The 16965-nt window shown below is 42.4% G+C and overlaps 1 protein-coding gene across 1 annotated transcript in view; it reads left to right on the top strand.

Moving 5' to 3' along the window:
* Nucleotides 1-1765: 1765 nt before the first annotated feature.
* The window catches only part of C2CD2 (C2 calcium dependent domain containing 2), a 39246-nt gene continuing 24046 nt past the window's right edge, over nt 1766-16965 (top strand). Inside the window, exons 1-3 of the mRNA XM_066619338.1 lie at nt 1766-2238; nt 6068-6166; nt 16059-16175. Coding sequence (XP_066475435.1) covers nt 1957-2238; nt 6068-6166; nt 16059-16175 — 498 coding nt within the window. The 5' untranslated portion in view covers nt 1766-1956. The remainder of the gene's footprint in view (nt 2239-6067; nt 6167-16058; nt 16176-16965) is intronic.

Below are 16965 nucleotides of genomic sequence, written 5' to 3'. Positions count from 1 at the left end.
ATCAATACTTGAAGCCAGCCAATTAATGTTTTAATGTACTTTCCATGCACTTCTGTGTGTTTTAATAATGAAAAAAACAGGATTATTAAAACACATTTCTTAAACTACACATTGCACTTGTTGGCCTGCTTTTGAAAGCTTGGATATAAGGAAAACCTTGGGTGGAAGGAGGCACAGAGAGCTGAACTACTGGGAGAAGACAGGGGGCCCCTTCCTGTTCAATTTTCCAGTGCCGGTGCAGCCGTGCCAATGAAGTATGCATTGCGTCCTGTGTTGGGGAGGCAGTCAAAAAGGCCTCCTCAAGGTATGGAAACATTTGTTCCCTTACCTCAGGGGCTGCACTGGAAAATTGGATAGGATTGGGCAAGGTGCAGCCGTGCCAATGGGGCGCACACTGCTTCCTGTGGTGGGGAGGCAGTCACAGAGGCCTCATCAACATAAGGGAATGCTTGTTCCGTTATCTCAGGGCTGCATTATGGTTGCATTGTGGTTGCGGTGCTGGAAAGCTGGATAGGATTGGACCCTGGGGCTGCAATCCTATGCACACTTTCCCGAGAGTAAGCTCCACTGAAGACAATGGGACTTACTTCTGAGTAGATAAGCCTAAGATTGTGGTCTGGGGCCACTGCCCACTTACTTGGAAATCAGCTTAGCTGAAATCAGGAGGACTGGCATCCCTAGGCTGGAGCTGTCTGGTTTTCCTTCCCTGGACAGCCACCACTCCACTGGCAGGCTTGCTTGAAAACAGTGGCGCTTACTTTGGGTTGGAGGCTCTGCAAAAGCAGAGCTAATGGGTTCTGAGTTGTCTGTGAATCTTGGGGTGGTGGTGGACAGGTCAATGAAAGTGTCAACCCAATGTGCGGCGGCACTGAAGAAGGCCAATTCTATGCTTGGGATCATTAGAAAAGGTATTGAGAACAAAATGGCTAATATTATAATGCCGTTGTACAAATCGATGGTAAGGCCACACCTGGAGTATTGTGTCCAGTTCTGGTCGCCGCATCTCAAAAAGGGCATAGTGGCAATGGAAAAGGTGCCAAAGAGATCAACTAAGATGATTACTGGGCTGGGGCACCTTCCTTATGAGGAAAGGCTGCGGTGTTTGGGCCTCTTCAGCCTAGAAAAGAGACGCCTGAGGGGGGACATGATTGAGACATACAAAATTATGCATGGGAAGGATAAAGTGGATAGAGAGATGTTCTTTACACTCTCACGTAACACCAGAACCAGGGGACATCCACTAAAACTGAGTGTTGGGAGAGTTACGACAAACAAAAGAAAATATTTCTTTACTCAGCGTGTGGTCAGTCTGTGGAACTCCTTGCCACAGGATGTGGTGATGGCATCTGGCCTGGATGCCTTTGAAAGGGGATTGGACAAGTTTCTGGAGGAAAAATCCATTGCGGGTTACAAGCAATGATGTGTATGTGCAACCTCCTGATTTTAGAAATGGGCTACGTCAGAAGGCCAGTTGCAAGGGAGGGCACCAGGATGCAGGTCTCTTGTTATCTGGTGTGCTCCCTGGGGCATTTGGTGGGCCGCTGTGAGATACAGGAAGCTGGACTAGATGGGCCTGTGGCCTGATCCTGCGGGGCTGTTCTTACGTCCTTCAGCAGCTGCAGCGGGGCGCTTTGTTGCCTGCGCTGGCTTCCGTGTGTGCCGGTCGCCTGCTGGCTGGGCGCGGAGCGGCTGCTGCCGTGACGTTGCCTCTCTCCCGGCGCAGCCTGCTGGCTCCTTGCACCCTCTGCTGCCGCCGGGACGGCAGGCGAGTGCCCTTCGAGGGCGCTGTCGTCATCCTCGCGCCTCCACTCTTTGCAGCTGGCACCAGGCAGGCAGGCAGGGGATTATCTCGCCTTGCAGGCAGCAGATGCCTTGAGTCCCGCGGAGGAGCCTGCCGTGCGAGGAGGGCTTCTCCGCCCCGGCCCAGAGCGAGGGCAGGGCTCATTATGGTCAGTCATGGTCTGGCTGGCGTCCTGGCTGGGCGAGGTCCTGCAGCGCCTCTCGCTGCTCTCCCTCTTCGCGGCTGCCTTGGCCATCGTCGCCGTCTACCTGGTGCAGTGTGGCCTGAGCGCGCTGCGCCGGGGCGGGGGCAGGACGCCGCCGCCGCCGCCCGCTGCCCAAGTTCCTCCGGGGGGCGAGGGCGCCCTCTTCGCCTGGCTGCTGGCTCTCCCCAGCTGGAGGAGCGAGTGGCAGGGAGCCTGGCTGGCGGCGCTCAATGCGGAAGCCCAAGTGCGGGAGGTAAGTGCCACCCACGCCGTGCTCTTTGCGCGGTCCGCGCTCAGACCTCGGCAGCCGCGAGCGGAGCACCTGGGTCTGGGCTGTCCCAGAGGTTTGGAAGGGAACTTCGGAGAGCCCAAGCCTAGGCGTGCCTACTCAGAAGTAAGTCCCATTATAGTCAGTGGGGCTTACTCCCAGGTAAGTGTGGCTTCTATCCACACTTACTTGGACGTAAGTCCCATTGATTATAATGGGACTTACTTCTGAGTAGGCCTGAGGCTGCAATCCTGTCCTCACTTACCTGGGAGTAAGCCCCATTGACTATAATGGGACTTACTTCTGAGTAGGCCCGAGGCTGCAATCCTGTCCACACTTACCTGGGAGTAAGCCCCATTGACTACAATGGGACTTTTGAGTAGGCCTGAGGCTGCAATCCTATCCACACTTACCTGGGAGTAAGCCCCACTGACTATAATGGGACTTACTTCTGAGAAGGCATGCCTAGGATTGGGCTCTGAGGCTGCATCACCAGTCAGGGGTTTCACACTCCAACCAGTGCCCACCTTGGAAGTACTAGGCATTCACTTAGTACTAGACCTTCAAGTGGGTGTGTTTCCAATTGCTCAATAAGTGACTTGCTGCAGACCAAAGAATGTTGAACCAAAAAGCATGGAGGGTGGCTCTGAACTGGCAGCAGGTGTCTTTCCTTGAAATGCTCTGGCTTTGACCTGAGGCTTGCAGTGTGCTTCATCTGAAGATGCAGTTAGAAACTTGACTTGGGAAGCATCAATGCCTCATTGATTTGGCAGAATGTGATGAGGAAGTGGCCCTATCTGAAATCTGATAGCTCAACTATGAATGCATTATTATGTGACTGTAAATTCCCTTAAAATCCATGGGCCTTTCTTCCAGAGTATGATGAGGAGAAGTAAACTTGGGTTTTTAAATCTGAATTCTAAATTCCATTTAAACAAACAAAAAATGTAGTTTTTCCTCCCCCCCCCCCCCCACTCAGTGCTATTTGTATAAAAATGTACACAAAGACTGTCTGGGTTCTCCTAAATCATTTAATATTTAATTTAATTTAATATTTAATCATTTAAATATGATGTTCAGAAATAGTTCATCATCTTTTGCTGTTTTGTTCACTGAAGTGTGTCATGTTGGCTGATAACTAGTTTGAAAACAGTGTTATTTACCTTACTTGGAAGTAAGCCCATTGTGTTCAGTAAGACATGGGATGTAAACCTGTCTTACTCACTGGAAACAAACATCTCTACCAAGGCTGAGACGGATAACCCCCCCCCCCCCCATTCTTAGGCTGCTTTACATTGTCATTTAAATTGTTACTTGTCTGCATGTTCCATTAAATATTAATAATTTAAACTTTGTTTTAAAGAATAGCAAATAGAAGTGTAAATTGCCGGGGTCAAAGGCTAGGAAGCAAGCATACTGTAGGAAAAGTGATAGGAAAGTAACAATGCCTTGCATACGTACATCCTTTCCAAGAGTGCAACTGCATCCTTTTCTTTTGATGAGTTCACTGCCTGGCAGTGCAATGTGTTTTTTTAACTCCCTCTCTGAGCCTTCCAGACTCAGAACAATTCCATTTTAGGGGAAACCAGTGAAATTCTGCTTTGCTTCTGCTTCTGCACCATAACAAAACACCCTTTAACATTCTAAAGTTTGCAGCTGAGGATACACAACATATAATATGTAGTTTGCTGAAACATGATCTCGCTGCAATGTAACAAGTTTCAGGGATTATATTTTAATGCTGGTTTTGGCAGTGCTTATGTCTTTGGCAATATAGATGTCTACTGTTCTCTGCATGTTTGTGTGTGTAGAGGTATGTTGCATTTAGCAAACATGAGCAGGTTATTCTTCTTTAATGTTGTTGGGTATCCTTAAAAGCATCTCACACTTCTAAATGTAACTTTTTAAACACTCAGTGGTTATTGCTGTCAATAATAACCACTGCTGAGCATACCAAAAGGTCTTGTGAGTAATAGTAATCAGTAGACTTCTAAATATCCCTAGGTTTGTGTGCATACAGCAGATGACTCAATTTATAGCACATTCCAATGCATGTTTTCTCAGAAGTAAGACACATTGAATTCAATAAGACTTACTCCCAGGAAAGTGTCACAGATTGCAGCCTTTCCCCTGCTCATACTTTCCCCTGCTAAGGGTGCATCACAAGCTGCTGTTGAATCTTTTCCTAGTGCATAATGTTGAGGCTGCTGTTGTGGAGGGCAGAAGCCTACTCATGTGGAGGTCTTGCAGTTTGCTTCTCTGCATTATGACTCTTGGATGCAGTTCAGATATCATTAGACATGCCTGAATCTGAATATTCTTGTGTTTTATGGAGTCCCATAAGAGCCCCATTTGCACTCTGAATTTAAAAAACAAAAAGTCTTCTGTTTTCTAATTCTCAAGATGACTTACAGTTCAAAAGTAAACACATCAATAATAATAAAATGCTATACATATAGAAGTGACACATTTGCTAAGATCAACAAGATGTGATGGTTAGATAAGATCTAGATAAGAGCAATAGTGGAAGTTGCGCCTAAGTAAACATGCGTAGGCTTGCAACTATAAAGCTCCCAACCAGTACTGTGAAAAGGTCTTTGTCCAGATGAACCTCCCCGGGAAGAGCATTCTGCAGATGAGGTGCCACAAAAAGAAGGCCAGTTGACATGTGCTTCAGCAGTGAGAAGACATGTGTTCTGGAGAAGATCCTCTTATGTTTAGATACTGGGTCCCACCCAGGTTGTTTAGAGCTTTTGAAATCAGCACTTTGAATTATGCTCTGAGATGGACAAAAGAAGAAAAAAGTTGATGAACTAGCATATATTCCATATGACCGGTCCCAGTCAACACTGCAGCAGCTGTATTTCTTACCAGTTTCAAAGGCATGTAATGCATTGTGATGCATCTTGCCCATTCTATAGAAGTAGGCTTCGCTGATATGGGTGCAGATTACTTCCAAAATAATGTAAGAGAATTAAGACATTGGGTGTTCTGAACACATATAATGTGCTTGAGATTTGCATTAATGCTTGAGAAACTAGCTGGGTGTACTAGAATGGTTAAGAGAACGAAATGTGAGTCAGGAAATCTCCAGTTCATGTCTTTCATTTCTCATTAATTTACTAGATGGCCTTTGGCAAATCATTTTCTGTTCATCTTAACATCTCCACCTTCTCCCTACACTAATACTGGCCTACCTTACAGGGCTGATGCCAAGATGATTAAATAAATTAATGTGAAGCGCTCTGAATGCTCTATTCTGAATATTGAATACTGAATGTTCTATTACTTAGCATTTCTAAGCACTATTACTTAGAAATGCTAAGTATGTAATAGTTTCTGTTTTGCATTGCCAGTATGACATAACGGACAACACATGGACTGTTTGCTAGGGTTAACATTCTTAAAATTTTCTTTATTCACTATGCAGTAGCCCTTGCTTGATGCTGTGTTTATGTTGAAGTAACAGTTAGGTGAAGGTCATATGCCTACGTGACTTGCTTGATTTTAGTTATTACAATCTATATAAGCTGCTTCTTGACTGTGATGCCTTAGGAGTCTGCAAAACACAAAAAACCTAGTTGAGAGTAAATAATGACTGCATAGAAGATCATTGTACATAAATTCTATTGACATATTTTGTTTTTAAGTACATTATTTTAATTTTCTTGATCTGGATTTTCCAAAGTGAATGATCCTGCTCCAGTACCTTCAGGCATCTGGGGTTGTTTTCTGAATGTCAGTGGTAATGTATATTTTCAATTCCAAGAGAAAACTGCTTTATTCAAATATGCATGTTTCTTTCCCTCCCCAGGATTCCCATTTGTTTACATTTGAAGAAAATGCAGCTCCTCAGTCCATAGAGCTTGTGGTTCAACAAGTAATAAATGTGGTAAAGTCTGCTGAGGAAAAGGTGAGCTTGGCTTTCCCTGGTGGTTCTTTGGTCAGAGTTACCACTACCACTTCCATTTCTGGGTCAGGGACAATTGAAAAACGATGCTTATAATTTTTTCAGTTATTTTTATAACCTTTCATTTCACTCTGTTGTTAGAATTGCTAAGCATCCACAGAAAGAGGGAAAATTGGTTGTGCTAAAAATGGAATGTGCCCCCATTTCTCTTGCTTGCATCTGTGCAGCTGGTTAAATCACTTGTCCTTTCTCATATTCTAATAGATTATACAGATTTAGATAGCGTTTATATATTACTTTCCTTTAAAAAAAAAAAAGTCTTTTTTTTTAAGGAGGGAATGCTGATTTGTAGAAGGGCTACACACATGCGCAGTAGTGTAATATTTGGTGATAGAATAAGTCTGCAATCCTTTGGGAGTAAGCCCCATTGAACATAATGGCATTTACTTATGAGTAATCATGCATAGGATTGTACTGTAAAAGTAGCCTTGTGGGTATACAAAAAGGAAAAATACTACTGGTACAGGATCTAGAGTGAAGATAAATGGATGGCAGGGGATTTCTGTCTTAGCAGTGTATCAAAAAGCTTGGTTGTCTGGCTTTTGTGTTGTAGAAGCAAGGTATAGCCTTGGATTTAGCTGGTACTACAACATTTTAGGGCAATACTTGGCAAGTTGTTTTATTTGTATTGCAGTGTATTTACCATCACTTCTGTGATTGGTGTCTACTTACACATTGGATGAAAGTATGCCAAGAATTTTGGAAGCAGGTTGTCCTGCCAGTGACAAAAACACCAGTGCTTGTGACATCAAAATCTTTGTCACCGGAGTGAGTTACTGAAGTACTCCTGAGAGCAAGGATGACAGTGGCAGAAGGGTCATAAGGAGTGAGAATTAAGGGTATTCTTCTTGTGTAAACAAGGGCAGACTCAGGTATGTATTCATGGTGCAGTCTGGCTTTCATGGACAGGGTTGCAGCTTATCTCTCTTTTTGGGTGTGCCTAAAACCAGAACAAAGTTTACATTGTTTTGTTTGTCAATCCCAATAGTTGAATACTGAGGGAGCAGCAATGTCAATACTTCTGCTCCATTTCTAAGTGCAGACTCTTATCTAGAAAATAGTGGGAGTTTCTTTATTGGTACAAGCAGGTGATTAGCAAGAGGAAGAGTAATGATTTTAGAAAAATTTCTACAATCCGTGCTCTCTGTATTGGTACGTGCAGATATCAAAAGTCATCTGGATCTTTTTCTTGCTTTTGCAAGCAAAGGTAGAGCTAGAAATGCTTAATATGCAGCTGAAGCCTTTTTTCTTAAAAAAAAAAAAAAAAACTTGTTGATATGTGCATCATAATGGTGACTTGTACAATGATATCCATACCCCTTACCTTACTAACCGTTCTGTTAATTTTGATAGTTATGATTGACCAGTGAATTATCTGGGAACATAGCACAGTCTTATGCTTGTTTATTTGGAAATAATTTCTAGTGTGTTCAGTGGGGCTTGCTTGCTAATTAGCGTTTTAAGGAATCCGCTTTCAGTTCCCTTACACTGGTAAAGCCTAGGGATTGCGGCCCTTCAGTACATAGAAGATAAACCACAAGGACATAAACAAAGAGGGACTCCCTATGAAAGCTTCCCTTCCAGTTATATGCAAGATTTTCCAAAAACTAGCATGGTCCAGAAGGAATGTTGACTACGTTTAGTCAATAATAAGTAGGTGAAGAATTAAACCAAAGCAAAAAAATTATGAAAGTCTGGAGGGAGGATGGGATAATAAAAGGAGAGAGAAGAAAGAACAAGCAGACTTACAAATACGTAATGTTTTGGTAGATGGAAGAACCCAGGTGTGAATCATAGCAAAAGGCAGGCAATTCAAGCAAACTTAAAAAAAAAAATTCCTAATATATCTTTCATGTTGATTCTAACTACTGTATACCAGTGCAAGTGTGAGTCTTCCAGTCTCTGTTATACTTCTCCGAATCCAGGAGAGGTGGATGGACTCAGCCACACATAGATGAACTCTGAGGAAGCCAAGTTGGAACCCTCACAAACATCCTGGGGCTTGACCCTAAGCAGTGGCCTAGCTAAGGGGTGGACAGGAGGGTCAATTGCCCTGGATACCATACCTTGGAGGGCGTCTTTTGGAGGCTTTCTGAGGTCCAGGCAGGTTGTAGCAAAAACCAGAAGTGCCTTTCTAAAGCCTCTGACAGGCCTTCTGAGGACTGGGGACACATCCCCATGACTCAGACCACCTCTCAGATACCCTGAGGGGTATTCTGTGCATCTGGCACCTAGCGAGTATTAATTTTTGGCCCTGATTGCCAGGCCCTTAGCGACGCCGCTGACCCTAAGTAACCTAAATTTGATGAATTCATTGCCCTATCTGATTGGCTGTTTTATGACTATCTGGTCATTTCATCTCATGCCCTGACATGATCAGTTGGACTTGGGTGCTCAATCATTAGGCATGAGCTACTGTTCTTCCTGGACCCAGATGTTGAAGCTGACTGCTACAGGAAAAAAAAGTCTGCCTAGTCATGTAGTCTATCTGCAATGGTGATAATTTCAGAGTGTCTCAATGGAGTCTTTTTCCTATTAAACCTTATGAGTCTCATAAACCTTATGAGGGTCAGAGGGAAAAATGAAGCACAGTCATTGCACTGTGTGGTGTTGGGACCTTACCGTGCACGATGCAGATCAATATATAATTATTGAGTAATTTGTGTTAAATTTAGGTCGAGTATTGATCCAGGCTGATCTTGCACAATCTTTAATATTTTGCTCTTGCTCATTAGTGAGACGTCTGAGCCTGCATTTCACCCACCTGCTTTTTGAAGTTGGGTGAATATTGCTTGAGGGCCAGTCTCAGGGAATCCTGGAGATGTTCATCTGTCATGTTGGAACGTTGTGTATTCTTTGTCATTTTCAGATGGGAAAACGCAGATTCACACAAATAAGTTGAACCAAAACAGGAGTGTATCTTCACTGTATCTTCTCAAGTTGGGAAATTTGTCTCTAGGCACTAGCTTCCAAAACCATTCTTGCTCAGCACGGGTCTTGAGAAAAATGTCATTTTTAAGGGTTAATATTTCGTTTTCAAGAGATGGCTTGTTCAATGAGTAATTTTTACTGATAGCAGCTGCAATTTCTTTAATGTCCACATCTACTTTGAATGGGTATGACAAGTACTCCACAACTGTTCCAATTTTTTGGAAGTCACGGAATCTATTTTTGAATTCCTGGATAACAACAGATTTCTGTCATATACTTCTCGTTCTGAAAAACAAAATTTGGATATTGTCCCAGATGGTCCTGTGTATTAGGAAAATGATCAAAAGTGTTGTTTGCAAGGGCAGTCATCAGCTCAAATTTGTTCTTGTAGGATGAAACTGTACTCATCTTGCCAGTGCATTTGTTTTTACCTTGTAGTTCAAGGTTCATATCACTTAGTTCGCCTGTAAAGTCAGCGAGAAATGCCAGCACATAACCACTCCTCATCTTCCAACTCTGCTTGGTCATCTCCCCTCTCCTTTAAAAAAACTTCTTATTTCATTCAGCAAATCACGAAATCTTTGCAGAAATTTGTACCTACTTAGCCACCTTACAAAATGATAAGTGTGCAAAATGATTTCCGCTGCCCCTTCATCAAGAGTAAGATTGAAAAGCCGACTTTGAAGTGATCTTCCACTAACTGAATTTACAATTTTGAAAGTGATGTCCATGACAGTCTTTGTATTGAGTCTCTTGCTTGCCAAAGCTTGCTGGTGAATGACACAGTGGTAAGAAAGGAAATCTGGGAAGTCGTCATGCTGTCTACAGAGGGCTATGAAACCGTTAATCTCACCTGTCATTGCTCTTGCTCCATCAGTAGCGATGGAAACAAGTCTATGCAATGGAAGATTACTCTTTGTCACAAAAGAATGGAAAGAACTGAATATTTCCTGACCGGTAGTTCTCCCTTTTAAAGAAATCATTCCAAGTAGTTCTTCTCTAACACTGTAGTCTTCAAAAACCATCCAGATAAACACTAGTAACTGAGCTATGTCTCTTATGTCTGTAGATTCATCCAGTTGGAGTGAGAAAGCAACACAATTTGAAACATCCTCCAACAATTGTTCAGTTGTGTCTCCACACATCTTTTCTATTCGCCGCATGACGGTGTTTCTTGACAATTGTACATCTTGAATAGCAGCTATGATCTCTTTCTTATTTTTAAATCCTTCAAAAAGATTGTCAGCTGCTTCAAGAAAACAATCTTTTACAAATTCCCCTTCAGTGAAAGCTTTGCATTTCTTTGCGATCAGGTTGCTGACCTTGAAGGATGCTGTGGTTGCATTGACTGAATGTGACCTTGGCTTCGCCATCAACTGTTGCTGAGTAGCCAATTTCGATTTAAGTTCTTTGAGCTTCAGTTTACGAATTTCACTTGTGGGTGGAAAATCAGCATCAAACTTATTGCTATGCAGAGCCTTATAATGACGTTCCAGATTACCCTTTTTGGGCAAGGATACTGGGGCGTTACAAATTAGGCAACAACACTTGACTTTCACTATGATGAAGTAGTCCATTTCCCATCCATCATGAAAGTGGTAGGTTTTGCTCTTCTTTGGAACACTCATCTTCGTTATACTGGGGTGGCTGGATGTAAGAAGGCCAAATCTGCTAAGTTAGTATAAACACTGGCTGAATCTGGTCCAAAACTGTCACTGTCCCAAAGTATTAAAGATCAACAGGAACTGAAGACCTCTGGATGATGTGCAATACAAGGACTGGAGATGCCAAAACCACACATGCAGTTCTACATAAAAGTAAAAATAAGAATTCATCATACTGGCACCAATAATCAAATACCACCAAACAATCATCAAAAAAAACTCAAACACCTGTCCAGCAAACCAGATAAAATCAAATACTGCCAAACAAATTCAAATACCACCACACACAATTTAATAAATTCTGCACACAGTGTAGAATCAACGCAAAGGCAAGGCGAAATAAAATTGCAGTGTTGAATCAATGCAAAGGCAAGGCGAAATAAAATTGCAGAGGCAAGCAAAAGTCACAGTGGTTTGAACTAATTCGAAGGTAAGGCATAGGCAAAACAAAATTGGAAAAGCCTGCCAAAATCACCAAATTCTTGACACTTTGTTGTGTCTGCCCGAAAACGTTTAATGAAAGCGAACTATAAAGCGACCAACGACCAGCACACGACACAACTAATACAGTAAGTGTATTCCGTTAAAGCCCAGGTGAATGGATATTGCCTGGTATATAACACACTTCTAAGGGGTGTTGGGGCGGGGGCTAGAATGGGTGATTCTGAGAGGCAGGAGACCAGGTATGACACCGGGCCTGTGGCATCTGGTCAAAGGGTGCGGGCGGTGGCCCCCTGGGGTACCCACAAACTATTGGCACAAAAACAACAAGCTCCCCCACTACACCTGCAGGCAAGATTCCCGCAGGCAGGGAAAAAAGACAGGCAAAGGATGAGCAGCAGCGGCAAACCCTCGGCAGACGACCTGCCGGCACGCTCTCTCTCCTAGCGACGGGGCGAGCTGCTGGAGAGATGGAGCGAAGTGGGGCTGGCGATCTACCTCTGACCCCTCCATGATCTACAGGTAGATCGTGATCTACCTGTTGGACATGCCTGTTACATATCAATCAATGTGTAATTTCATGCAGAATGCAGTGAAACAAACCACACTGAAATATCTGTGTTCTAACAAAAGGTGCAGCCAAGAAACCAGTGGGGGTGGGGTGATGGTACATCACCACGCCCACCACGTGGGGTGTTGCCCTGCCCACTGCATGGGGTGACGCACAGGCCTCCCGCACCAGATGACGTGAATCCTAGTGATGCCACTGCTAGCCATGAGTTGCGGTCCACCAAGTGCTTAATAATGTCCCTGTTCTTATGATTTGCAAAAATAGGTTTATTGAACATCTGGTGAGTTGTAGTCTGCTTGTTGGGTTATTGGCTAACATATCCTGATGTAAGTGTGTGTCATTTCTAAGTAACTAGTTGAGGAGTGCAAATCATTCTATTGTTATTTTGGGTTATTTCCTGTTGAATTCTGTGAAATGAATTCATGCTTACTGTTTAGCTGTTGATTTTTATGAAGGCTGTTTGCCCAAGGAACTTTGTGCTCTCATACTTTCAGTGGTTCTTGTAAACTGCAGTATGCTGAGAGTAAATTTGTGTGCCACTTTTGTCTGTGGCATGTTTGTTTCTAGGACTGTGTGCATCAGGTGTGCCAGACCATATGATTTTCAGCTTACATGAGGGGTTGTTGGTAGCCCTTTCTGGCAGTCTGTAGTATACTGTTTTGGTAGTGCATGTATCTAGATCAATTCTGCCCTTTTCATGTACCTGATATTGTACTTATTGTTGGTGTGTGTTCCATAAAAGTGCTTGCTGTGTGTGTGTGTGTGTGTGTGTGTGTGTGTGTGTGTGTGGAGTCTCTTAAAATTCATGAAGTCTTTCTGGAACATGAACAACCTTGACTCATCAGAGTTGCTGCCTGTTCCCTGGAGACTGCTATGTGTAATATGCAATGTTTCGTCTTGTTAGATGCAAATTGGATCTGATGAAGGTTTGAGGTTCTTTTTTCAATGTTACTAGAGTGCTCAGCTTGAATTAGTGGCAATCCAGTTCTCTTTATACCTGAAGGAAAAGTGCTTGAACAGAAAATAGCTTCAGTTCATTTAAGCAGGTGAACTATACTGCATGCTGCACATCTAACCTGGAGGGAAATTATTCCTGACCCCAAATATGTATGTGGGGGGGGGGGGCGCCTTTCACAAAGGAAATGTTATTGGTTGCAACTCTCTGCCATGCTTGGTTGTTCCAGTTCTTGAAGTTCCAGAGAAATTGGGAGGGCTATAGGTGAGGTTATATAATTTCAAGGTAAAGGTGGATACATTTATGAAGGCTGTCTTGAGCTCTCTGGCTGGTTTTTTTTTTCTCCCTCACAATAATTCCAGGCTTAATGGAAATTCCAGGTTTCAGATGAATACTGAATTTTTTTTTTCTGTTTATAAATTTTCGCTGAAATTATAGCCTCACTGTGCATGGCCTTCTGTAATTTTGTAGTACATTTAGGGCCCATTCATATCCAATTTTCCATTGCTGATCCATTTGCAATGCAGCCCTGAGGTAAGGGAACAGATGTTCCCTTACTTTAAGGAAGCCTCTGTGACTGCCCCCACTCTGCAGGATACAGCACGCATCCTGTTGGCATGGCTGCAAGGGTGCAGGAGCGTTGGATAGTATTGCTCCCTTAGTGACTATAGAAGTTGCTCTACAGAAACAAGCATTTCTTTTTGGACAGAATTCTCTAAAGAAGTGTTTCTCAAACTGTGGGTCAGGAGCCACTGGGTGGGTTGCCAGCCAATTTCAGGTGGGTCCCCATTCATTTCAATATTTTTAATATGTTAGACTTGAGGCTACCATGGTATGTGACTGCTTTTTATTCCTGAGTAAGTGTGGGTAGGATTGCAGCCTAGGATTGTTAAAAATGGTCCTGTTTGATGATGTCACTTCTGGTCATGACATCACTTCCGGTGGGTCCTGACAGATTCTCATTCTAAAAAGTGGGTCTCAGTGCTAAAAGTTTGAGAGCCACTGCTCTAAGGACTTTTTGTGTCTTTGGAACAATGGGTATGGAACAATGGGTATGATCCAAATGTATACCTAGTTGATTTCAACAGAGCGGTTAAACGTGCACTCTGAAATAAATGATGCTTATAAGTACATTGACTAGACTGTGTCCACTGGGATGAATTCATGTTAGTTGGTGGTTCACTTATTGAAGTATATTCAATAAGTGGCTACGAGCCTTGTCTGTCTCAGGTTTTCCTAGGATGGTTTAAGAATGGAAGGAAATGCATTAGAATTCACATGGTAATTCATTGCCATAAGTGTACTTAATAGTAAACTGCATGTGAGTGGAAGAACTATGGTAATTACTTTCAACTTACCATATTGTTTTTGAAACAGGGTGTAAACTATTGTGAATTAACACTGTTTTGAAATAAGTTTTGCTTTATATTCAGCCCCAGCAAGACTGGGGAGTACACAACAGCTCTACAACTATGAAATCATGCTTACTGTTACGTAAATTGATGTTTTTAAACTTGTGTGTGTGAATTTGTTCAGGGTTGTGCACTATATTAAGAATTGTGCATAGGAGTGTGTGTGTGTGTTTGTTTTTAAGCAGCTATCAATCCAGTCTTGCCAGTTGTTACTTGTTAGGAATTTCACAAAAATCTGGCCACCTTAGGCACCATGCTGGTAAGTACACAGCCTGCTTGTTTACATACCGCCAGAGCAAAATTTTCACAGATCTGTTAATGACATTGATGTGAATGTTTGTCCACAGGTCACTTATTATCTCACACCTGAGGGGAAGAGCTACTCAAATGCTATGTGTGAAAGCCAGAGGGTCATGCCCTTTCTGCTTTTGAAAATAAACTGGCACCAAATAGTTAACAGGAATAACTGGGCAAACCTGTTATTTGAAAAGAGGATGGATTGAGTAAGACAGGCAGAAGTAAGAGATTATAATAACTTGGGTGATTAGCATTTTTTTCAAAGGTTGTAGGAAAGGAATGTGGGGAAAACAGCTTTCTCCTGCTTTCAGGTAGGACTTAAGGCCATGAACACTAGCAGAGGTGTTTCATTGCTTTGTTATGGGAAGGCTTGAAATAAAACTTCAAATTGTTCTAAGGTGAAAAACTATTCCAATAATTCTGCTTTTGTGACACATTCAAGTAACATTGGCCATGTCTAATTTGTTCTGTTGATCTCAGTGGGACTTAACCATGGTGAACTTCAGCTGAATTCGGATCATGGTGTAACTGAAAGAAATTACCAAACTATTCATCTTGTGGCCCAAATCTTATGGCTCAAATCAATGACAGAGCTGTCATAATATAACCATGTCAAAATCTCAACAGTAAATATCTAATCTGTTTTGATTTTTAAAAGAAGTCCAATCTAATGTCTAATTCTGTTGTGGTGCACTATCACAACACCAGCGTTGATAGTAGACTAACATTGCTCATAGGAGGAAAAGAACTGTCTTTATACTTATTATTATTGGTGGGCAACCTTCAGTCTCGAAAGACTATGGTATAAGCCTACAGCACCCAGTAGTCCCAGGCAGTCTCCCATCCAAGTACTAACCAGGCCTGACCTTGCTTAGCTTCCGAGATCAGACGAGATCGGGCATGTGCAGGATAACAGTTATTATTATTGTTGTTATTATTATTGTTATTGTTATTATTATTATTATTATTATTATTATTATTATTATTATTATTATTATTGTATTTATATACCTTATACGCCTTTCTGGTCACCGGATTACTCCTCTGACTTTATTCTAGGCAGTTCACATAGGCAGGCTGTCTCTAAACCCCGGAGGGGATTTTAACAAAAACACAAAGGTTCTATCTTTCAAGAACTGCATAACATTTCAGATGGATCTTTCACAGTCTGGTATCACTTCTGGCCCCCAGTTGCCTCCCACGCTGGCTGACAAGCAGCTCCTTCATCTCTCACTTGAAGGGCAGCCAAGATGCTTTTTTGCTCACACCAAAGAGCAGGTGTAATAACTCAGCTCAGTTTGTCAGCTGCTTCAAGGTCTTGCCATTCACTGAGCTGCCCATGACCTCAAACTGGCAACCTTCAGATGTTATCTTTGGGCTAACAGAGGCTCTACCATCTAGACCAGACCTCCTGCCCTGTACTGCAGCAGTCAAATCTCAGACTATGATCTCAAGAAACATCAATCATTTTAGCATTTAAATAAATGCACAGGGTTGTTTCTTTTATAACTGTGTCCACACAGTCTCTAACCATCTCTAAAGCTATGTTTCTCTTTTGTTCCAGGTGGTTTCTTGTAATGTAGCTGGAAATGCCTTTCATTTTATTCTCAATGTGTCCCATACTTCACCTACTGCAGAATGTCAGTCGTATAGTGTAAAATTGTCTCCACTTAACTTGCAGGTAATGTTTTGAATTTCCTTTCCTAAATTTTGCCTTAAGATTCATGACAAATAATTTATACTTTTATTTATATTATTGTTGGATTAAGTTAGATTTTCTTGTGGAGGATTTCTTTGTGAACTCCTCTTAAAGTTCAATAGTATCCTGTATAAAATGCTAGAGCTTGATTTGATGCTCAAGAGTTACACACCCCCACCAACACCCCCCTACACACAGACATGGGAACTCAAACAAACTCACTCTTGTATTGACAGGATTATCTAAATCTGTCACCGTCAACCTAGGACTCAGTCATGTTTGGTCTGTTCCTGGCTTTGTCTGCTGATACTGGAGGTGGGGGAATCCCTTGCTGTGGAGCATTTACAGATTAGGATCTGGTGCTGAGGCATCTGAAATGTTTAGAACCTTGTACTGATCTCACCTTGGTTCCCCAAAAATCTGAGTCTAGAGCCTACTGATGTTGAAGTACTTCATTCAGTCTGTTAAAGTTTTCAAACTGGCTTTGGCAAGACCCCCTCACAAACAGTGTTGTGAAAAAAGAAGAAAACACATGAGCAAGCTTTCTACTAATTGTGTGTGTGTGTGTTTGAGTCCCTTCCTCTGCTTCCCAAGAATCCTGACAGATATTCTTCCAGTCACGCTGTAGGAACCTTGGGGAGGAGTGATTCCTTTATCTTATCTTCAAGGTGCATATATTATAGTCATGTTGATCTGACCAATGTAAGCCTGGCACATCATATAAACTTTTTACAGAGTAAAATTCTATGCACTCCAGGTTGGGGGAAACAAG

The sequence above is a fragment of the Tiliqua scincoides genome, chromosome 3, assembly GCF_035046505.1.
Source record: "Tiliqua scincoides isolate rTilSci1 chromosome 3, rTilSci1.hap2, whole genome shotgun sequence".
Taxonomy (NCBI): Eukaryota; Metazoa; Chordata; class Lepidosauria; order Squamata; family Scincidae; genus Tiliqua; species Tiliqua scincoides.
Note: the sequence above shows the minus strand (reverse complement) of the source record. Positions and strands in the feature narration are given on the sequence as shown.